We start from the raw sequence: 25,335 nt of genomic DNA, 5'->3' as shown, positions 1-25,335 counted from the left end.
CAATGTTGCTGTCAAAATGTGTCTTTGTTTTTCAAATTTAAAATTATCATAAATAGCTGATCTACAAGCCCACAACATGTTGCGGTGCAGTGACAGGGGTCTCCCTAGCTCTCCAGCTCTTTAAGGGCATACTATGTAACTTTTCCCTGTATTTACACAGTGGTGGAAAGTAAGTACATTTACTCAAGTACTGTACTTAAACACAATTTTAAGGTATTTGTACTTTTCTTGAGTACATTTTTTTTTTTACTCCACTACAATTATTTGAAATCTTTAGTTACTAGTTACTTTTTAGATTTAGATTATTATCACAAAACATACATTAACCACTTCAACCCTATATATTTCGGCCATTTGAAAACTTGAAATGGGGAGAACTTTTACTTTTGGTACTTGAAGTACATTTTGAATTCCGGACTTTTATTTGTAACAGAGTATTTCTATATTGCAGTATTGATACTTTTACTTGAGTAAAACATTTGAGTACTTTCAATTTACATAATTGCTCATTTTGAAAAGGTTTGGCAAATTTGCATGTTGCATAAAAAAGCCTTACGTTTCGGTGGTCCCCCAGGACCCGGGGGTAGGGGTGGCAGGTTATGGGGGTCCCGGTATGTCTCCAGATGGTTGGGGGCGTAGTTAGACAGGGGGGCTCCTGCTGAAGCGTGTTCCTCGATCCACTCTGTGTGTGTGTGTATGTGTATGTGTGTGTGTGTGTGTGTGTGTGTGTGTGTGTGTGTGTGTGTGTGTGTGTGTGTGTGTGTGTGTGAGACAAAGACAGGGAATCATTCATTTAAACACAAACTGTACATATAGACATACAAACATTTAAAAACAAACAGCAGAAACATAAAGTGCACGTCCTTTAACGCCTTGAACCCTATAGCGTCCCTAATCTGGGGACAAACATTCAGAGAAAATGGCAGATCTACAGGCTTGTAGATCGGCGAAGAGAAAAGATGTGATGTTAAAGTAGCTCTCCACCAAACAGACTACAGATTACTACAGACTGGCAGTCGAATGAAGTCGGGAGATCAGTGGGTTGGAAGGTGGGAAAAAAGTTGATGAATGCATCTGAGAGCCGACACCGACAGACGGCTACCATGGTGATAAAAATAGCCTATGTTTTTTTCAACAACAAGCCCGCTGCTATCCGGCGGGCGAAAGACGACCTTTTCGACGCTTCCCTACAACTAGTGTATTCACCGCCCATTCAACAGCAGATTTTCAGCAACAGACGGTTTCCAATACTTACCGCCACCGGTGTCGTTGCGGTGGAGACCTATAAAAGAACCAGCATAGAACCCTGGGGGACCCCGGTCAACTATATAGTGCAGGGGTCTTCAACAGGTGGTCCGGGACCCCTAGGGGGTCCTCAGAGTTACTACAGGGGGGGCCGCCAAATCGTTGTGTGATCTGATGTTTTTTTTTTTACATGAACCACTTGAACCCTAGCATCCCTTTTCTGAGGAGAAGTTTAGCCAAAAATAGCAGATCTACAAGCTCACAACGCCTCGCGCTGCGAGGCGTTGTGAGCTTGTAGATCGGCAAAGATTTGGCAAAGAGGTGTAGTGTAGAGGGAAAGAGAGCAGACCAAGTAAAAAAAAAAGAAGGTTAATCTGAAACACAATTTTATACAATGTATAGAGGGGGTCCCTGCTTCATCTCTCTCTCAGCTAGGGTGTTTTTGGCCTGAAAAACGTTGAAGACCCCTGATATATAGCGGTTAAAGGATTTACATAACTTTCTAAGGCTGAAACAGTTAACCAAACTAATGAATTGTATCCATTATAATAATAGAAAAGAAATCAGATTAATTTGTGATGTGTGATATGAGAAGTAAGCTAACGATAATCATCGTTTAATTAACATTGCTGACTGTCTTCCATCCCGTGTTCAAAGACTTCTGGACATACTAAACTTTATGGTATAAAACATAGATAGTTGTTTCGTCAATTCAGCTTCATGAGCAGGGCTGGGATGGACAGTCCATCATTAAACATATGAGGGATTTCTTCAGTGTGGTGTTCAATTATTATTAATTCTTTCTAGGCTTGAGTACTTGTGATATCTACAGATAACGATTATGTTTCTATGTGTCTTTAAATTGCATAAATGAAGCGTAAAGTCCTATGTAAGGCTGCAACAGTAAATTGGACTAATCAATTTGATAGATGGTTAAAAAAAAAATCATGCATTAGACTGCAATTCATCTAAAAATCAATCAAAATCAATCAAAAAGTGCTCCTCAATTATTTGATGATTCCGAAAAATAGTCCATAGAATAACAGCTAAGGAAATAATCATTTTTTTCTACTTCTGTGCCACAGTATCTCTATGCCTACATATGAAAATGCATAAATACAAATACATTCTCAGCAGCAGTTACAGTACATACAGTAGTCTGTGGCCAACTCTTCAAATTATAAATTCATGTGGTAAAAAATAGGAACTTATTTTTTTCTTTTTTTAGTATAAGAATGCTTAGCAAGTAGGATATCAGTAATATGAATGAAAACACATGGCACAAACTAAAGCAAAAGAGTTAAATAATACAATACAAAGTACGTATGATCAAATAAAGAAGAAGCTAAACAGTGAATTAGGGGCCCGTGTCCACACAAGGCTTTTATGAGGAGAGAGAGAGCGCTTTGGATGTCATGTTCAGAGCGCTCGCATATGGAATATTTATCAAAAGAAGTTTCGTTTGTTCTGATATGTTAGGCCTCGTAGTACACACAGTTAAAACACACACCGCATGCTTTAAGCATGCCTCGGGGGGGGGGGGGGGGGGTTTGAACCACGCGCATCAAATAAAAAAACAGAGGCATGCGTAAAGCATGCGTCGCGTGTTTTAACTGTGTGTACGAGGCCTAAGACTTCGTTGATACTTGGCTTTCTTTCTTTTTGCTCGTTTGTTTCCTTTTTCTCTATAGCGACAATGCATTTAAATATTAATAAGGCGGGCATAATAAGCTTCGGCTTCAGCCCATAGCCTTTCGGCAAATAGTTATCTTGTTGCCTTTATTCTGTACGTTCAACTGTTTTGTTAAATCACGACAGAAATACATAAACTAACTAACTGACTAACTTAACTAACTATTAACGCCTGCAATGTCTGAACAGAGGTTAACATGGACATGTCATGGTTGTGGTTTACGATTCGAACTCAGGCTGTAAATGAGCGGTTTCTCAGACAGCCAGGAGGATCAAACCGTTTTAAACTATTCTTTGGCTATTCAAAAATAGCAGATCTACAAGCTCATAGCACGGCACAGAGTGCCGTGCTATGAGCTTGTAGATCTGCCATTTTTGAAAAATCGTGAACATTTTGTGCAAATCTTTGAATACATATATTTTTTAATTTAATTTGTAACTCAAATCTTTGCTTCTGAGGGGGGTCCCTGGAACAACATATTTTGAGATGGGCGGGGTCCGGGGATCTGCACTCGCGGTGCCACGCTTATGAGCTTGTATATTGGCTATTTTTAAATAGTATAAAATCATTGTTAAAATGGTTACACAGATGCGTTCCCGGTCTTAATGGGTTCAACTATTTTCTCTACTGTTTTGCCAAAAATAGTAGAGAAAATCTTTCGCTGTACGCTGAGAGCGATGCGATGTTCGGCGCAGGGAGGAGGAGCGAGCGCTCCAGTGCGCCGTACCATAGACATGCATGGCAGAGAGGCGCTGGCGGCTCAGAAAACGCGTATGTGGACATCATGGCCCCTTAGACCCCACAGCTGCGGTCGTCTCCATCTCGTTGAAGTAAAGTCAGGAGATGAATCAATCTCAGTGCCGCGCAATGAGCTTGTAGATCTGCTATTTTTGAAAAATCTTGAGAATGTGTGCAAATCTTTGAATATATATATTTTTAAAGCTAACATTTTTAACTCAAATCTTTGCTTCTGGGGGTCCCTGGCACAACACATTTTCAGATGGGGGTCCGCGGCCAAATGTATATCAATTTAGGGGTCCTTGGCATGAAAAAGGTTGAAAACCACTGCTGTAGTATGATCAAGTAGGGCGTTAATTTACGGGGGGAAAACACAAAAAGTTTAAATATGGAGATAAGAGGTTTCTGCCCCCGACAGCAACTAAATGGATCTATACCGGCCAGCACTAAGCTCCTCCCCACATACAGTTCCGTGAGGAGGAGGAGGAGGAGACCGACCAGGAGACAGGAACGACCGCAGCGGCGAGGAGGAGGAACGCTATGACTCAAACATGGAGAAGTTTCAAAGTAAAGAAATGAGTTTGCAGGAAACGAACCTCGAATATAGCGCTGCTCACCTTCAGGAGGCTGCTGCTGCTGCTGTGCAGCGTCCAGGGGCTTACGGCGCCGGGCCTCCACTACCGGGTTCTCATACTGCGTCTTCCTGTTTATGTGACTGATGGACAGACAAGGAGAGAGAGGTGGAGAGAGGGGGAGGAGGGGGTGAGAGAGAGGGGGGGGAGATATATGGAGGGAGAAAGAAACAAGAGAGAGGAAGAAGGAGACAACATAGGAGTAATGATTAAAGGTAGTGTAGGTGAGAAAAAAAGGTTGTGACGTGTTGTGAGCCTGTAGATCTGTCGCACAACGAAATATAAATTAGACTTAAAGGGAACATGAAACCCTAGGCTGATTTTATTTGTTTGTTTTCCAGTTCAGATAAGAATTTACAGCAGGGTAAAAACATGGCAGGATGCATAAGGCTGACCTTAGTCTGACGTAATTTACGCATCCTACCTGGGTCGCGTTTTTTCCCCCCCCGTTCTGAATTCCTATAGACGTGTTTAATATCGCGTCACTGTGTTCCAAAAATAAACAAATGATCCCGGCGGTTTTACTCTTATGGATATGAAGCATCAACTGACAGTGAGAAAACAATGTTACTTCCACCCAATTAGTTAAATTTTCGCCAGAAACAGACTGTATCAAATATGAGTGACTGACTATCATAAACGATACAGAGCCACCTCCCTGACCATATCGCCGAGACAGTTTGTTTATTTTTGGACCACAATTCTTATATGAGACGATTCTAAGATGACCCAATGTTATTCTCCATAGAGAAATTACTTTACGACCCAGGGGATGAACGAGTGACGTCAGGACTTCTGTACTCTATAGTTACACAGTGAGGTAAGCAACACAGCTGCAACTCATCAAATGAATAATGGGTGTGTGTTAGATTTCGGTGCGTTACCGTTTCATTTGAATAGCTGCAGCTATGTTGCAATGCTAACTAGCCATGTTTTTAATCTGCAGTAGTTTTGAACCTGTTAAAGACCCCGAGTCTGTTTCAAAAGCATGAATTTAAGACTTTTTTTTAAGGCTTTATTTTTTACAAAAAATAATGTATGAATTGTAAGACTTTTTAAAGATCGGCGGAAACCCTGCTGTACAGGAAAACAAACAAAAAAAATAGCCTATAGGGTTTCATTTCCCTTTAAGAGATGGAAGACAGACAGAAGCAGAGATGACTTGTCAGAATGATGCATAGCGGTAAAGGCTACATGGTGTTTGACTCTGGCTCACATACACGAGGGGACACCACCACCACTACGGCACATCCAAAATGGATGCCACAGTCACTGAACAATAAGCTATTTTCTGGCTTGAGTTATTTGTGACACCGTGTCCTGAAAACTCAGAACAACGCAGGCTCTATCGATTGAGTGTTTACTGGTACAGACAGTCTGACTTTGTTGTAGCTGCACGGTAACAAAAAGAAACGTGTTAATCTGTCCATTTGTAACTCTGAGAGTATACAAATGTATTACTATGTATTACTATTGTATACTCTCAGAGTTAACCCATTAAAACCGGGAAAGCAAAGCTATTCAAAAATAGCAGATCTACAGCCATAAAAAGCCGATCTGCTATTTTTAAACATTTTTGAAAAATCTTTAAAGTGATGAATTTTGTAACACAAATCTTCTCTTCTGGGGGTCCCTGGCACAAATCGTTTTCAGGTGGGGGGTCCGCAGCCAAATCATTGTGGGGGTCCTTGGCACAAAGAAGTTTGAGAACTACTGATTTAGAAGGCATTTGTAGAATCGGCCTGAGGTCTTAATGGGTTAAATTATCAGGGAGGATGTGTGTGTGTGTGTGTGTGTGTGTGTGTGTGTGTGTGTGTGTGTGTGTGTGTGTGTGTGTGTGTGTGTGTGTGTGTGTGTGTGTGTGTGTGTGTGTGTGTGTGTGTGTGTGTGTGTGTGTGCGTGCGTGCGTGCGTGCGTGCGTGCGTGCGTGCGTGCGTGCGTGCGTGCGTGCGTGCGTGCGTGCGTGCGTGCGTGCGTGCGTGCGTGCGTGCGTGCGTGCGTGCGTGCGTGCGTGCGTGCGTGCGTGCGTGCGTGCGTGCGTGCGGGCGGTGAGGTGAGGTGAGGTGTGGGAGATCGTGTTCCACTTACTCCACATAATAGACCCCGTACACTGGGTCGTCTATCCTCTCCCACCCTGGAGGTAATTCTGAAAGAGCAAAGAGCATGTTAGACACACATAACACGGCGTGACATCCCAATGATGTAACATATCTGCTCCCATCATCATCTTCAGTGGAGAAATGGTAAGAAATGTGTGGATTCCGTTTTACCCAGTACAAAACACTGATGTCGGCCCACAAGGCAAAACCAAAGGCATGGCACCCCCAAACCTTCAAAGTCTGACCCAACCCTACAACCCCCTCCTCCCGCTAACTCAGATCAGCTAATGCAAGAATGTTGTACGAGACTTCCTTGAAACACCCTGGACAACGCTCCACACATCCCAGAGTCTTCTCCTTTCCCTAAAACACCCTGGACAACGCTCCACACGTCCTAGACTCTTCTCCCTTCCCTAAAACACCCTGGACAACGCTCCACACATCCCAGAGTCTTCTCCCTTCCCTAAAACACCCTGGACAACGCTCCACACGTCCTAGACTCTTCTCCCTACTGCCTCCCAAACTGAAGAATAAATCCGGCATAACTACTCTAACCCGAACCCCTAAAGTTAATCTTTATAGCTCTAAATGCCTGAATATTTTCCTAATTGTAAATATATTTTACCCAAATATATATATATATTTTTAAAGATGTATTTTGGGCTTTTATGCCTTTATTGATAGGACAGTAGGCTGACAGGAAATGGGGAGAGAGATGGGGAGTGACACGCAACAAAGGCCGTCGGGCTTGGGACTCAAACCCACGACGCGCTGTCAGTCTACATTGAGCTTAGGTGCCTGGACCGCTACGCTAGCGGCCCAGGCCCCAAATACATTTTAACCATGAAACAAACGTTTGTCTTCTGAGGACCAGGAACATTGCCCTCACAATCTCCATTTATCACATTCTATTGTACTTGAGGGGACGTTTGTCCCTCACAAGTATATAATAATACACGCACGCACGCACGCGCACGAGAGAGAGAGAGAGAGAGAGAGAGAGAGAGAGAGAGAGAGAGAGAGAGAGAGAGAGAGAGAGAAGAGGCAGACAGTTAAGAGCTATTAAGCTGACATTCACATTAACATGGTATCTGGTTTCCCTCACAGACCAGAGCAGCATACTGTCTGGTTCTGCCACGGGTCCAGCCAATGTGTTTGTAACACAGGCTACATTACACGATCAATAATCACTCATACTGTCTGCTCCTGATCTGACACAAATAATAGCACCTCGTATAGACGGACGTCCAAAGTCGTGTAATCGACTTTCCGATTGCATTCGGCATTGGGCATTGTTCGTGCAGCTCACATACGGGCCGAGGGACGGCAGCAGAACCCGACCGATGCCAGATATGTGGGTCCGATGCCATCCCGATTTTGGAGAGTCCTAGACCACGATAACGTAATGTTTTGACCCTTAATTGCAAAATCAAATCTAAAAGAACTTTGATTTGATTAAAATAGAAATACAATAAAACTGCTGGTCTACAAGGTCACAACATGAAATGTTCACCAATAATGACACACCAAAATAACCAATTTGTCCCAATTTCAAACCACTGTCAACCTGGCATAGATATTTCGGGCACGTCATTATAGACTCAATTGTTCTGAAAAGGCATGCGTCTATTCAAAACACCGGCAACTCTCTAAATTCAGGATGGGACCCAAACATCTGGCATGGGTGGGGGCTGTTGAAGAGTGCAGCATCGTACATCCACCTACCTATGTCACTGTCCTGGTCCTCGGTATGGACCCCTTCTTCTCCAAGATCAAAGAGAGCAAGATAGAAGACACGGCACAGATTGGAGAGGAGGAGGAGGAGGAGTGGATGGCAGGACAGAGAAAAGGAGGGGAAACACAAATCCCTTAGTTTCAACAAGTGATAATAGACAACCTGAAGCTATTTATGCTAGTGAGATATCCTGGCTGTCAGGTGGACACCTTGTATGTTCAAAACGGTTACTTTTCAGGAAAAAACAACCTGTGTTCAAATGGATCCAATATAGTTATTATTTAGTCACAAGCTTTAGTTACTAGTTACTTTGCAGGTATAAATTATTACATTATAAAACATACATTAACCACTTCAGCCCTATTTTATACCTAGGCTATTTGAAAATAGCCGATCTACAAGCTCACAACGCGCCGCGACGCGTTGTGAGCTTGTAGATCGGCTATTTAAAAAAAAAAAAGACTTTTACTTTTGGTACTTTAAGTACATTTTGATATCAATACTTTTGTACTTTTACTCAAGTAAATTTTGAATTCCAGACTTTTAAGTGTAACTGAGTACTTCTACATGGCAGTAATGTTACTTTTACCTAAGTAAATCATTTGAGTGCTTTTCCCACCACCGATAAAATCCACAAACAGACTTAACCGCTTTCACTTTCAAATATATATAAGAAATAGCAGATCTACAGGCTTGTAGAGCTTGTAGATCGGCTATTTTCGGTGCTTTGCACGACACTCTTGTACAACGAAGTATGGCGTTAATTGATGAAAAAAATATATATATATATATACATGGTTTTTGCCTGACAGCACCGATATGCAAATAGCTCCTTAGATGCATTACATACGTTGTCTCTATTCTCATTCTCACCACTTGGTGGTGCAGTTTCTTAACCTATGTTGTGATGTTTGCCATCAATTAGTGTTTTAGGTTTGTGTTTTCATTTTATTTGGGATTTTATGGAACTATTTTCTTTCCATTGAACACATTATGCCTGAAAGAAACCTACGTTGTTAGTTACTGACCAGGAATGACATGCATAATCAGTGGCGGAAAAAGTACTCAAATGTTTTACTTAAGTAAAAGTATCAATACTGCAATGTAGAAGTACTCTGTTACAAGTTAAAGTCCGGAATTAAAAATTTACTTGAGTAAAGGTACAAAAATATTGCTATCCAAATGTACTTAAAGTACCAAAAGTAAAAGTACTAAAATGTTTGAAAATAGCCGATCTACAAGCTCACAACGCGTCGCCGCGACGCGTTGTGAGCTTGTAGATCGGCTATTTTCAAACAGCCTAGGTATAAAATAGGGCTTAAGTGGTTATGTTTTTAATGTAATAATTTATATCTGCAAAGTAACTAGTAAACAAATAATTGCAGTGGAGTAAAAGTACAAAATTTGCCTCTGAGATGTAGTGGAGTAGAAGTAAAAGTACTGAATATGGGAAATACTCCAGTAGAATAAAAAATCCTCAAAAGTGTAGTACTTGAGTAAATGTACTTAGTTACATTACACCACTGTGTATAATGATGTTTATTTGAGAGTTCCCTTTTGTTTCTTTACAGAAACATCAAAATCCAGGTTTAACTATTTATAAATACATGATAGTACTGTAAATCAGAGCTATGGAATAAATCACAATGGCCTTATCTGTTAGTGTAAGTTCAAATCACAACAGAGGAAAGAGAGTTCAACAGTACCCCCTACTGGTTCATAAACCACAACACAACAACATGCAGGCTTCTACAACATTCTGCTACTATTCTCCTACTGGTTCTCAAAGTGGGGTCCGGGGACCCCCTTGGGTCCTTGAGGGGGTTCCATGGGGGTCCCCATCAAAATTAGGAACTGTTTAAACATTTACCCTATTTAGTCTACTCAAAAATAGCCGATCTGCAATTCTTTTTAAAATCTTGACCAATCTTCTGTACTTCGCGCGCGTTGTGTAGGTCTGCTATTTTCACTACTTATTAAACATTTTTTTTTGTGTTTATATAAATTATTAGATGTTTTACATTTTATTCATGAAATACTTTTGGAAAATGTTGGAATGCTTTTAATTGATGGAAAGTTAGATTTTGTTTAAACTTTTTTAAACCTTTGGAAATAATATGTATAACATTATTTTTTTTTAAAGGGGATATTTACCCACAACCCATAAAAATGGTCCCGTGACCAGTGTGTGCTAGATCATATAAGAGCAACTTACCATCGTCATCACACTCCTCCAGAGGTTTGGGGGTTTTGTCTCCTCCACAGCGAGGGTCCAGCCATGAGGTGGTCTTTGTGTTGTGACTGAGGAGGGGTGGGGGGGGGGGAAAGAAGATGGGCCATCACCACCAGAACACAGCACAGCAGGGGCTTCATGCATGCATAACGTCCTCACTGTCGAGAGGAAACCTTGTATCTCCACAAACCATTACTAATATAGGAAATGGTCAAAAAGAACCTGTGTTCCAATGGACCTAATGTAGAGTGGTGGAAAAAATACTCACATTTCTTACTTAAGTAAAAGTATCAATACTGCAATGTAGAAATACTCTGTTACAAGTAAAAGTCCGGAATTAAAAATCTACTTGAGTAAAAGTACAAAAGTATTGGTATCGAAATGTACCTAAAGTGCCAAAAGTACTAAAATGTTAGAAAATAAGCCGATCTACAAGCTCACAACGTGTCGCATCGCGACACGTTGTGAGCTTGTAGATCTGCTATTTTCAAATAGCTTATATATAAAATAGGGCTGAAGTGGTTAATGTATGTTTTATAATGTAATAATTTATATCTGCAAAGTAACTAATAACTAAAGTTTTCAAAAGAATTGTAGTGGAGTAAAAGTACCATATTTGCCTCTGAGATGTAGTGGAGTAGGAGTAAAAGTACTGAAATTTGGAAATACTCCAGCAAAGTGAAAATACCTCAAAATGTAGTAAATGTACTTAGTTACTTAACACCACTGCTAATGTAGTTATTATTTAATCACACGCTCTTTGTTAATACTTTTCATTGGGTCAGTATATTTTGAAACCCACAGACACACTTTTCCCTCACAACATGTCTGATGCGACACGTTGTGAGCTTATAGATTGACTCTTTTCATGAAACATGGAGTTACAAGGTTCCTGACCGACAGCGACGATAAAGGCCCTAAAAAACCATGTCAGCAGGACAGTATGGATCTGGAGGAGACCTAGAGATCTGCTTGACAACAACATCTAGACAGAGAACACCACCAGCTAGCTACAACGCCTCTCGTTTCCTTCCCTCACATATAAGCGACAGCATAATTAAAAGGTAGTGTAAGTGATATTCTTTGGTTTAACTTTACTCCATTGAAGCCGGGAACGCATCTGTGTCATTTTAGATTTGAACTATAACCATTATTTTATACTTTGGCTATTAAAAAATAGCAGATCTACAAGCTCGTAGCGCGGCACACAAGCTTGTAGATCTGCAACAGAACATTTGAGCAAATCTTTGAATACATCTAGCTTTTTTTAAACGACATGTTTAACTCAAATCTTTACTTCTGGAGGTCCCTGGAACAAAATATTTTACAAATGTTTGCTTTAAAATGAATAGCCAAAGACATCTAAAATGACAGAGATGCATTCCCGGATTGAATGGGTTAACACAAAGGTTTTGTTTTGTTAAAAAGCTAAAGCTCTATATTCTGATCGTAATCACTGCCTGAGAAAAAACCATTGAAAACCCCTGCTATAGATTGTTTGTGTGTCCCTGTCTCTCCAGCTCTTTAACAAACAGAAGACACATTTTCCAGGTGGGTTGCCATTTGCCAATGTCATCCAATCAGGAGTAGAGAACCCATGATGTCCCGTATCAATTCTCTCTCCTGATTGGATAAAATTGGTATCCCAACCAACCGTTCTGTTTGCTAAACAGGTGGGAGAGACTCTTCTTGTTGCTGCTGAACAAACACTCTACAAAAGCAATTATTACGATCAGCATATAGAGCTATCTAACGCTTAATTTAACAAAAGGAATATCACTTACTGCGCCTTTAAACGATGACTTGACATAAAGAGACGTACAAATAATATTGCTGAAGGTGTCGGTACACAGCGGCCATATATCCTGATGTTCTGCTGGCCTGTAGTAGTAATCCTGTGTGTGTGTAGCAGAGAGAGAGGGAGCTGGAGGCAGCCAGTCAGGTGGTGAGGAGGCTATGTGTCTGTGTGTGCTCTGTTTACAGATGAGAGCATGGGGGCATGGGGGGGGGGGGGGGGTTACCATGCCGCCCTGGAGGGCCCGCCTCTGGTTGGATGGGACCTGGAGCAAGTGTTGCCATGTCTGCTTATTATAAGCGACTTTGGGCTTGTTTTGTCTGTGAAGTTGCATGTAAATATTGGTGGTTGCAGTGGTAGTTTCTTAATTGCTTATTTGGGCTTGTTTCTTAATGTTGTTTAAAACAGTGGTCCTCAAACATCATTTGTACACCGACCCCCCCCCCCCCCCCAAATATATCAAAATATATTCAAAATGTTTCACTTTTTCCCCAAGATTTTCTATTGAAAATAGCAGATCTACAAGCTCACAACGCGTCACATTGCAACACGGTGTGAGCTTGTAGATCTGCTATTTTCAAATAGCCAATGTATATGTTTGTATGTGTGTGTACGCTTCTTTTGGGCTTGTTTTCATAGACCTGGCTGCTTGTTTCTCTCTCAAAATCTGGCAACGCTGACCAGAAGGGATAGGGGAGGGGTCGACTCAAATGACAGGGGACAGACGGGGGTGGAGGTGGGAGGAGGGGGCCGGCCTGAGAGACATTCATTTCCCTGACAATAAGTACAGGTAGAATAAGAATACACACCATCATCGGGGGTGGAGCTGGTCTCACCAGCATATGGGCAAAAGCCACTGAAATACCCAGTGTTGCCAAGGCTGCTTACTATAAGCGACTTATGCTTGTTTTTCTGTAAAGTTGCTTGTAAATATTGGTAGGTGCGGGTTGCGTTTTTTTGGGCGTGTTTCTAAAGTGCAGTTGATTATTTGGCCTTCCTTTAAGCCCAAATAAGCTTCCTTGGTTTAAAATAAAAAGTAAAACATTGGTTCTCAAACATTTTCCTGTCAAGGACCCCCAAGCAAATATGCATTTGTCTGCGGACCCCCATCTGAAAATAATCTGAGCCAGGGACCCCCCCCCCCATACAAGATTTGTGTACGTAGTTAAAATGTTTCTAAAATATTCCAAATACTGCATGTAAAAATGTTTCCAAGATCATTGTATGGTGTGTTGGTGACAGTAGTAAAAATAATAATAATACTATATGAAGTCATTAATTGTTGTCGTACACCTGGCCGCTTGATTCTCTCGCTGGCCAATGAAATCATCATACCCATGATATAGTCTAGACATGTCCAAAGTCGGGGGGGGGGGGGGGGGGGGGGGTCGTGACACGAGAGCTCAGGGCGGCTTCCTTCCTCAAATGTATTATTTATGGCCCACCAGTAACAGTCATGTGAAATTCATACGCTGAAGTTTCTGAGTGCTTTGAATATTAACCTTGGTCAGAAAGGCTATTTCTCTGTAGAATTTTTTGAGGATTTCTGCTTGTTCCTCGAGTTGTTTCATCCCCAAGAAGTGAAAGAAAAGTCATAAATATAAAAGCACTGCAGTGCATGCACGTGAAAAAAGGGCTGGATTGTTTTTGTTTTGTCCACGGCACAGATGACTGGCTTACATTTGGCTACACTGCCAACAAAAGACTATTGTTATTGCACTGTGGTTAAATGACATTGTTGTGATTTGTATGTGACTTTGTTATGGTAAGGTACAGTATACAGGGCATGCAGGGATTTTCATACTTTAAAATATGGCCCCATTTGATAAACGCCTGGACTCCCCTAGTTTAGGCAGAAACGTAAACATAAGCATACCGGTGATATTATAGTAAAATATCTATCGTTAAGCGACGGAGAAAGGGCACTGACAGTATAGTGTTGTTTAAATGCGTCATATTTATATATAAATCAAAAATCATTTTAAACAGTAATGTGTAAAAACGATAGCTACTGCACTGCAAGACTACAAATTATTCTACATCTTTGCAAACATATATCAGCAGGCCTTTCCCCAGATCGATATTTTCAGTTGATTTATAAGAAGAGAGCAAGCAGTGAGAACTGATTCTGATTCTGATTCTGATTCTGATTCTGATTCTGATGCTCCTTTCAAACAGATGAGTGCAGGCACGTTTTAAATAGTTTGTTAGTCTGTTAAAAGAGCGTTCAGCCTGCACACTGTCTGCTGTTGCACTGCCTCTGATGGAAAACGGATCATAAGTATGTAATCGACATACAAGTAAATGTTCTAATTTTATAAACAAAACTATATTCGAGAGTATTGTTGTCTCTTCCTGAACTAATTCTCAATACTACTGTCTCATCTGCTCTGTTTAGCATTGTGTTTAAAGGTAGTAGTAGCCTAGTACAGTACTTAACAGGTGTTAGCTGCACACCTCAGTGACACATAGCCAGGGTCATTTGCAATTCGCTGGGTTTCACATTCAAAGCACAGAGCCAGAGTGTGATTGCTTTTTGTTGGATGGTGTGAAAAGTTGTGTTTTGATCAATTGTTCACCTCAACGGCCCAATCTGATGGTGTGGTTGATCAAAAAGAGTTGGTGGCTTGCTACCCGCTGCTCTCTAAACTATAGGCGAGGCATCCATTGAAGCTCCACTTCTGCACGCAATGCTAATTCTCAGATATACACAGGGTTGGATTCACTGGGGGTGATGGGAAAGGGATCCACGCCTCTGCGTTTGTGTTTTATGCCTGCTTCTGGTCAAACTTATAAATACATGCATTTAAGTTAATAAGTTTGATATCAATCTGGGGGGGAAAAAAATCATAATTATCTTATATCGGAGGATCTGTCTTGAGAGATTAGTTAGATATCGTTGCTGTCGGGCAGAAACCTGTTATCTCCATATTTATGTTTTTTCATAAATATATATTTTTTGGGGTAGCCATAGCTGAGTGGTTAGTGAGCCCGCCTGGGGAGCCAGAGCCCCTGGTTGTCCCACGTACGATGCCAGGCCAGCAATGTGTCGATGTGTGTCCCTGAGCAAGACTCTTAACCTCTGATTGCTCCCTGAGCGCCGTAGAATGGCTGCTCACTGCTAGTTGTTATAGGCTGGGTAGATGCAAAGGACACATTTCCTGTATATACATATATTTACATATACAGTGACCAAAAAAAACACCCTAAGGAGTAGGGACTATTCTATTCTATTTTCGAATTCCCAACTTGATCAATCTACAAGCTCGAAACGCGGCATATAAATCACGGCGCATAAATCTTCTCTTCTGGGGGGTCTCTGGCACAAGTCATTTTCGGATGGGGTTCCGCGGCCAAATACATATAATTTTGGGGGTCCTTGACTTGAAAACGTTTGAGAACCGGTGACTTTCAGGGCATTGGTTCTCAAAGTGGGGTCCTTGGGGGTGGGGTTCCAGGGGGTCCCCAGCAAAATGTGTTAATATAGCATCACAATCATTTTAACCTTTTATACTTTGGCTATTCAAAAATAGCAGATCTACAAGCTCATAGCATTTTTTTGAAATCGTGAAAATGTGTGCAAACCTTATATATATATATTTATAAGCAAACATTTGCAACTCAAATCTTTGCTCCTGGGGGTCCCTGGAACTATATATTTGAGATGGGGGGTCCGCGGCAAAATACATATCATTTTGGGGGTCCTTGACTTGAAAACGTTTGAGAACCGGTGACTTTTAGGGGGTACACACATAACTCTAAACACTTCGGGGTATATACATACTCTATGAAGTAGAGTTCTCCGTTCTCGGTGTAGGCCATCTCCCAGTTCTCGGGCAGGGGTCCCAGGGGGTCCTCGGGGGACGCCTGGGGCTCGGCGAGGGTCTGCTGGCCGTTGTCGGCGGTGGAGGTGGCGGCATTGTTCAGACCGTAGGAGGGGGCGTTGTCCCGCGCCGGGTACGGCCGGAGGATGCCGCCACCACCGCGGATCTCGTCCGGGTCGCTAGGGTTACCTGAGCACAACAAGGAGGGAGAGGGGAAGAGGCTACGCACTAAGGATCCTGGGTAATAACAACAACAACCACCACAAAGGAGCAACACATACAAGGAAGAGACAGAGATGGATTTATGTCCCGCGCGCAGCGGTGGACAAAGTACAAACTCAGAGGAAAAAGCACTAACATGTTTTACTTAAGTAAAAGTATCAATACTGCAATGATTGCAGAAATACTCTGTTACGAGTAAACGTCCGAAATTCTAAATTGACTTGAGTAAAAGTACCAAAGTGTTGGTATCAAAATGTACTTAAAGTACCAAAAGTAGAAGGTACTGTACTCTTTATGCAGAATGTCCCATTTCACAAGTTCAAAATGTATACAAATCTTTTGAAAATAGCAGATCTACAAGCTCACAATGCGACGCATTGTGAGCTTGTAGATCTGCTACTTTCAAATGGTCGAAATATACTGTAGGGGTGAAGTGGTTAATGTATGTTTTGTGATAATAATCTAAGTTTGCAAAGTAACTAGTAACTGTCAAATAATTGTAGTGGAGTAAAAGTATTGAAAATGGGAAATACTCCAGTAAAGTAAAAAATCATCAAAAGTGTACATATGTACAGTACTTGAGTAAATGTACTTAGTTACTTTCCACCACTGTACTCAAGTAAATACTCAAATATTCAAAAGGTACATTCAAGCAGTGGTTGACTAGTTTACAAGGGGGTGCAAGTGTAATTTTTGTAAAAATAAGTCTCTCCTGTCTCTCCGGCTCTTTGTAAACAGAAAATACATTTTCAGGTGGGTTACAGATTTCATCCAATCAGGAGAGAGAACTCAACAAAGGTCATTCATCAGGTTGTATTCCAGTTTAAAATGTGTCTTCTGATTATTTTTCACTTGTTTATCCTGTTTCCTGTATGAGTTCTCTCTTCTGATTGGATGAAATCTGTAACCCATCTGAAAATGTGTTTACTAAAAAGCTGGAGAGACGGGGAGACCCCTGTTACTGAACAAACACTATAGCAGGGGTTTTCAACCAGTGGTCCTTGAGGGGGTTCCAGGTGGTCCCCAGCTAAATGATGGAGAGTTGGTAACCAAATGGACCCTTACAGATCTTTAACTCTTGAGAGCGTAAAATGAAACCAAATGAACCCATACGGGTCCATTTGGTTTCATTTTGCTCTCTCAAGAGTTAAATTATTGTTAAACATCTGCATTACTTAATTAAATAATTGTTATTTTGATCTCTCCTATGGTACAAACATCAATACAGCATGGCATTGTGGACAAAATCTTATCCAACGACAACAGAATTAAAAATTTTTTTAAAAACAGTCTAAATATCACCAAACGGTGGTCCGTGGCTCAAATGCCGAATAAATAATGGACCGTGATATGAAAAAGGGTTGAAAACCACTGCACTATAGCAATGACTATCACAATATAGAGCTTTAACTTGTTTTAACAATAAACGTTGCATTGTAACCCAAAAATATCACTTACAGCACCTATAATGTATGCTTTGTCTGTGTTTGGATGCCATTCATACTTAAATATACCCCCCCCCCCCCCAAACAGACACACACACACACATGCCCCTCCACAGTCTCTTGTGAGCCTCCAACCCAATTCTAATGCACCGGCCGACACACTGAATGGGGGGGCTCAGGAAAATGCTAATTTCTTTAGTAACTCCAAGTCCAAACTCTCCGCTAGGAGCTTCCCCTGACCCCCCTCCCCGCTATAGCCTCAGTCTCCTCTCACAGGCGTTACAAACCATCAGCCAACCCCCACCCCTAGCACTGTCCTCTGGTCCACTTCCGCGGGCCTTTCAGGGGGGGGGTGATCAACATGCTAATTCAGCCCCTCTCTGGAAGCCTGGCAGGGCAGACAGACAGACAGGGGCAACACAGAGCACAGATTCACACCATAGCACCAGAACAACAAGAAACTGTCTAGCAACTGTCCGTCTCTTAACCCATTCAATCGGGGAATGCATCCGTGTCATTTTAGATGTCTTTGGCTATAAAAAAATAGCAGATATATAAGCTCATAGAGCAGCACGGAGTGCCGCGCTGCTATTTTTGAAAATGTGTGCAAGTATTTGAATATTTTTTTTAAGCCGACATTTGAAACTGAAATCTTTGCGTCTGGGGGTCCCTGGAACTAAATATTTTACAAATGTTAGCGTTTAAAAATATATATGTATATTCCAAGATGTGCACAAATGTGCGCGATTTAAAAAAAATAGCAGATCTACGAGCTCATAGCGCGGCACTCGCCACGCTATGAGCTTGTAGATCTGCTATTTTTTTAATAGCCAAAGAAATCTTAAAATGACACAAATGATGCTTTCCCGGTCTTAATGGGTTAAGAGAGGGGGATGAGGGGGTCGCAAGAACCCCCAAAAAAAACACTTTTCTTTTAAACCAGATCACTGGATTCTCTTTTGGCTTGCAACAGTTAATCAAATCAATCGATTGAATCGATCACATCATGTGATGTCATAAATAGCCAATCTACAATCTTACAACGCACTTGGTACCATTGTCAGAGTACTCAGTGCAGTTAACCCATGTCTATGATGGGGATTTTTGGGTTCATAGATATCTCTGTCCGCTGCCCAGTACAACCATGATCTTACTGTTGGCCACTGAGCAGCTCCTCCACTGGAGCAGTTGGGGGTTCAGTGATAGTGGTGGGTCGTTCGTGATTGATTCGTTCAAAAGAACCAGTTCATTGCCGTGAACAGGAACAAACTATAGTTCAGTTCCTGAAACCGTTACGTTCACACTTTCGTTCATGCCCCCCCGTCCCCTCCTCCCCCGTAGGACGGGAGGGCGGGCTGTTCCCGCGACAGACAGACAGCGGTGAGGTCAAGTTGTTTTTCACTATGGCAATAGCGCTACTGAACGGTTAACGGTAAACGAATCACGTGAACGGATCATTGCCGTGAGCATGAACAAAATCTTTCGTTCACTGAAATGATCGTTTTTTCCCCCCACCACTATTCAGTGCCTTGGTCAAGGGCACTTCAGCGGTGTTGGGGGGAGTGGCCATTCAGTTGCCCATCCTGATTCTTTCTGCCGGTCTGGGGAATCGAACCATCGGTCACAAACCTGCTCCTCTAACCTTAAGGCCATCGCTGGCCATTCAGTGTGGGATACGCACACCCGAGTTTGCAGCTGATTGTTCGGAAGGTTCTCGAGATATGCAAAGGACAGATGCGTACACAGAGAGATTTTGCATATTTATTAGTTATCAGTGTATTAATTGAAAGCAAAGATAAAAAATAGATAAAAGTAATAATAAGTGTTTTGCCATTGCATGGCAGGCACACTTAATCAACATAAAAATAAGGCTAAACGATGACACCAAATGATATTACCGCCTACGGACAAAAGGGGAGAAGTATCAGTATTTCAATAACTCAACGACTAATTACAGGAACTAAAACACATGTGAGCGATGTGTGAGTGTGTGAGAAGCACGTGTGAAGGCGAGAGACAAAAAGACAGGAGGACAGGCCTTGTAGAGCCTGTTAACCACTTCAACCCTCTACACTTAGTAAACTGGACCCGAGTTGTCTCTGTACTTGGACCGCTTTTTTCACTCTACACCAAATCCGTTCAGCCAAAAATAGCCGATCCACAAGCTTGCAACACGTCACACGTTAGCTTGTAGATCTGCTATTTTTGCCTAATGTCGCCACCAGGATATGGATGCTGGGGTTCAAGTGGTTAAACTGTTCTCCATCTCCCCCCCAAAAAACAACAACAACAACAGTGCCCCTCCTCACAGGCAGGGGGCAGTGTGTGGAGGCTCTCGAAAAAAAAACTATTCAGCATAACGAAGACACGATGATGTAACCGCCAGACACCTGACAATACACACAGCAGAGGAAGAGAAGCATAAACACATTCCATTTATACCCACACACACACACACACACACACACACACACACACACACACACACACACACACACACACACACACACACACACACACACACACACACACACACACACACACACACACACACACACACACACACACACACACACACACACACACACACACACACACACACACACGTTTGTGTTGCTACACTTGTGAGGACCTAAGGATTTTAGGACAACATTTAAAATAGCTGGAAATAGCCAAATAATCGCGCATGCAGGGCTGCGATGCGCTATGGGCTTGTAGTTCTGCAATTTTTCGGTGTGTGACATCGCCAAACAGCTAAGTATAAGAACTCGAACCCCTAACAATAATTTCTCTTCTGAGGACCAGGAAATTGTACTATGCTTGTGGGGACATTTGTCCCTCAGCAAGTATAGTAACACACACACACACACACACACACACACACACACACACACACACACACACACACACACTAAACGACCCATTAATCTATTAAGACTGGGAATGCATCTGTGTCATTTTAGGATTTCTTTGGCTATTAAAAAATAGCAGATATACAAGCTCACAGCGCGGCAATCGTGAAAATGTGTGCAAATCTTTCAATATATATATTTTTAAAGCAAACATTTTAACTCCAATCTTTGCTTCTGGGGGGTCCCTGGAACAAAATATTTTGAGATGGGGGTCCATGGCCAAATACATATCTAAAAATGTTTTCTAAATCCTAACAGTATGTTGCTATATCAGTGTCCATGTCAAGGACCATCAAAATGATATGTATTTGGCCGTGGACCTCCATCTCAAAATATTTTGTTCCAGGGACCCCCAGAATCAAATATTGGAGTTAAAAATGTTCGCTTAAAAAATATATGTACATATTCAAAGATTTGCACAAATTTCCCACGATTTTTAAAAAAACAGCAGATCTACAAGCTCATAGCGCTGCACTCTGTGCCACGCTATGAGCTTGTAGATCTGCTATTTCTGAATAGCCAAAGAAATCTTAGAATGACGCAGATGCGTTCCCGGTCTTAATGGATTCAAAGCATCTCCAAGGGGCTGTCGATTTGCTCACCTGTAAAACTGTTGTTCATTTCCGTGGCCTGCTCGTCCTCATCGTCGTCAGCAGGGGGCGCTACTCTAACGTGTTGCATGTCATTGTAGGACTTGGTGCGCGTGGGGGGGTTGTTGTTATTGTTGGTGCAGTGGCGGCGCGGTGGGGGGGCGGGGCCGCCAGGGGGCTCACACACTGAGATCACTGTCCCAACGGCAGGGGGCTGATGACGCCATGGCTTGGGGGTCCCATAATAGTTACCTAGGCAACAAGACCAGAAGAGAAGAGAAGAGGGGGGAACATTAGCATGCTTGAGAGAGAGAGAATGAGAGAGAGACAGAGAGAGACAGACAGACAGACAGACAGACAGACAGACAGACAGACAGACAGACAGACAGACAGACAGACAGAGAGAGGAGGGAGAGAGAGGAGGGAGAGAGGGGGGAGACAGAGAGAGAGAGGGGAGAGTGAGACAGAAAGCAGGAAAAGAAGAAAGGGAAGAGAGAGGAGAAAGACAGACAGACAGACAGACAGACAGACAGACAGACAGACAGACAGACAGACAGACAGGGAGGGAGGGAGCCTGGGAGGGAGGGAGACAGGGAGGGAGGGAGACAGGGAGGAAGAGAGAGAGGGAGGAAGAGAGAGAGAGAGAGAGAGCAGGGGAAATAAGAAAGACAGGGCTAGTGAAAGCAAGACAGATGGAGGAGCGAGAGAGGGGATTTACAAATCTGTGGGAAGTCTGCGAATCTCACCCACAGAGATAACAGAAATAAATAAAGCAGATATCAAATAAAGAAATAAAGCAGATATCAAATAAAGAAATAAAGCAGATATCGAATAGAGACATGAAGCAGATATCAAATACAGAAATAAAGCAGATATCAAACACAGAAATAAAGCAGGCGGCACAACGTGTCCCAAAATGGTGGTATAGTAAGCATGCAGCTGGCATGGAGCGATGCCGAGCTCTCTAAGTTGTGGGTTGAGCGTCTGTCTGTCTGTCTGGGCGACCACAAACACAACGGACCAGCTTGAAGCATCAGCACCATAACAACCACTAAGACACACTAGTATACTGTATACACCTGCCTACCAGTGACACGTGATTTGGGGACTAACCGGAGCTTTGGGCAAACCCCGCCCCCGGATAGCCGCTGGAATCCAAACCGCGCCCCCCCCGACTGTCTCCATTGGCTGGCTGTTTCCACAATGTATATCTGATGGGACACACGTTTGTCAACTGTTGCTGTTAAAATACGATAGTCTGTTATATAGGTTAATAATTGCTTCTCTGCTGACGGCTTTTTAAACCTGAGCATACTGATACTGTCATTTTTTTGGGTCTTTTTTATTGTTGAACATCCCTCCCAAAAAGTATAGTAGCAACTATTCGCACCTTTCAGGTGGATGAAGTGTATCTGTAACTGGTCATTGTAGCCTTATTTAAATTGTAAGAGCCATTTACACCGCTGACCACCTCGTTGACACCTTATTGTCGCTCGCTCTCTCTCTCTCTCTCTCTCTCTCTCTCTCTCTCTCTCTCTCTCTCTCTCTCTCTCTCTCTCTCTCTCTCTCTCTCTCTCTCTCTCTCTCTCTCTCTCTCTCTCTCTCTCTCTCTCTCTCTCTCTCTCTCTCTCTCTCTCTCTCTCTCTCTCTCTCTCTCTCTCTCTCTCTCTCTCTCTCTCTCTCTCTCTCTCTCTCTCTCTCTCTCTCTCCTCATTATGTCCAAACCACTTACTTTTCAGGATTCAAATTCAAAAATAGCTAAAGTAGCAGATCTACAAGCTCGCGACTGTGCTATTTTTTATGCTTTTGCGTGATGCTGTAGGATGATCAAGTAGGGGATTCATTTACGGAATATGGAGATAAGAGGTTTCTGTCCGACAGCAACGATATGAAGATAAGGTTGAAAATGGGTGAAGTTGCTCTTTTACTTGACTCATCGAGTATTTATTGGTAAACTAGACAAACATTCACAAATTCTCTGTAAATCTGATGGAAACTGAGTTCTATGATCAAAGATGTTCTGATTGAATCATCGAAGGACTGTGAATGTTTACTGCATGTGGTGATCTGAGTCACGCTGCCTCCTGTTGGCAGGGATGAGCATAGCGCCTGTGGTCAGGTATTTGACATTGTCTGCAGGGAAGGCAGCAATGTGCCAACACACACATACACACACACACACACACACACACACACACACTGCTGCCAACACATGAATGCTGTGACATTCTGTCTGCCTGCCTCGCATGGACACACACAAACACACACAGTATTACTATACTTGTGAAGACATCCAACTTTTATGGCAATTGTATACTAAATGCCATTTTTACCTGTCTTACCATTTTTTAAAAACCACAATCTAAAGAATGGGTTGTACTCAGGCTTTAGGGTTGTGAGCTTGTTGATCTGTGTTGTGAGCTTATAGATCTGTGTTCTGAGCTTGTAGATCTGCTATTTTCGGTGCACAACACAGGCAAGCAACTATAGGTATAAATCAGGTATAATAACTCCATCCCGGAACCTTAAAACAAACCTCTAAATGTCTAATCCTAACACCAAGCTCAATCTTTTCACAACGTCTATTCCTCAAACACTACAATATTCGCGTGAACATTCGGCCCTCACAAGAAAGCTACAGTAATACCAGTGTACAGTAACCCCCACACACACACACACACACACACACACACACACACACACACACACACAGAGTGCGTTGGGCAGATGTGAAGTGACCCGCCGTCACCTGAATCCGTCTCCCCTCGTCATCCACACTCTAAAGCGTCACCACGGAACCTCAATCCTGCCCGGCGATACCATGTCCTCAACGGACAACAAAACCACCCCAGGTCATGTGACACGTACAGTCAGTCTGCTACCAGTCTCCATATATGGAGCTATCTATATCTGTCAGTCCTTGTCCCTATATTATGCCCCTCCTATGAAATCCAAATAATTAATGTGGTGAATTTCTTTTTGTAAAGTAATATTTTCATTGTACACCACAGTGACACAGTCATACAGCTGTACAAAAAAAAGTCATTTTGTGACAGAAAATGATTGCGTTGTGAAGCAAGGACCCAGACCTTCTGGCACTTTGAGAACCACAGAGTACCAATAAAAGGAGGCCTCTGCACACTCAAAACTGTGCAAAAACCTTCTTTCTTACATTTTTTAGCAAGCTTTCGGTCGTACACCTTCTTCAGGCATGGAGATTTGAATGAATTATTTTGAAAGAAGACTTTTTACATCTCTTGACAACAAGGCAGACACACCAGCAGTGAGGCATTGTGCAGCCCATGGCCTCGTGGGGACATTAGCATGCTGATCCAGTTGCAAACCTTAAGGGTTGGAATCATTTATAACAGCGGTTCTTAAAGTGGGGTCCCGGGACCCCCAGGGGTCCTTGAGGGGGGGTTCCAGGGGGTCCCCAGCAAAATGTGTCACAATAATTGTAACCACTTTATCCATTTATAAGGTTGGCTATAAAAAAAAATATCAGATGTACAAGCTCACAGGTTGCGAGCTTGTACATCTGCTATTTTTGACATTTTTGAAAAATCTTGAAAGTGTTTTGAATTTCTTTAACACTATTCTTTTCATCTGGGGGTCCCTGGCACAAAACATCATCACATGGGGGGTCCGCGGCCAAATATATATCATTTTGGGGGTCCTGGTTTATAAAGTATTTACATGGAGGCCTCCCAGAGGTCACAGACAAGGTCAGGGAGAGAAGGATGAGGTTGGCAGGACACTGTGGGTGTGTTCGGAAATTGCGCACCGGAGCGCACTCGCCTATTAGTTTGTATTGGCCAGTGCGCTCAGTGCTGTATTTCCGAACGCACCCTGTGTCAGGCACCCGGGAACTAGTGGCAAGCAAACTGACACTGTGGGAGGAGTCAACCCAGGACACAGCTAGGGGAAGGAGGAGGTGCACCACCTACTTAAACACACTGCGGTGCGACAGCTTAGCTAACAACACTGCAGAGCTCCAGACCCTGATGCTAGACGGCAGCGATTCAGGAGTCCCGACTCCCGAGTTGGTGTTGGCTATTGCACACTCTCGCATCGCATAATGTATTTGGAAATGTAATTCACATATTTTTGGGGTTAAGGCCCTTACACACCGGGGACGATTTTTTTCATGCGAATAATACGTTTTTTTTAAA

General features: G+C 42.5%; 1 protein-coding gene across 1 annotated transcript in view; it reads right to left on the bottom strand.

The window, feature by feature from the left end:
* LOC308096889 (membrane-associated guanylate kinase, WW and PDZ domain-containing protein 1-like) overlaps positions 1-25,335 on the bottom strand; it is a 199,769-nt gene that overhangs the window by 57,296 nt on the left and 117,138 nt on the right. The window contains exons 5-11 of the mRNA XM_080444399.1: positions 21,176-21,415; positions 15,955-16,183; positions 10,358-10,443; positions 8,133-8,171; positions 6,397-6,454; positions 4,273-4,391; positions 557-682 (exon numbers count right to left, since the gene is read on the bottom strand). Of these exons, the coding sequence (XP_080300525.1) occupies positions 557-682; positions 4,273-4,391; positions 6,397-6,454; positions 8,133-8,171; positions 10,358-10,443; positions 15,955-16,183; positions 21,176-21,415 (897 nt within the window). The remainder of the gene's footprint in view (positions 1-556; positions 683-4,272; positions 4,392-6,396; positions 6,455-8,132; positions 8,172-10,357; positions 10,444-15,954; positions 16,184-21,175; positions 21,416-25,335) is intronic.

This window comes from Gymnoscopelus braueri (genome assembly GCF_963280865.1).
Source record: "Gymnoscopelus braueri genome assembly, chromosome: 12".
Taxonomy (NCBI): domain Eukaryota; kingdom Metazoa; phylum Chordata; class Actinopteri; order Myctophiformes; family Myctophidae; genus Gymnoscopelus; species Gymnoscopelus braueri.
Note: the sequence above shows the minus strand (reverse complement) of the source record. Positions and strands in the feature narration are given on the sequence as shown.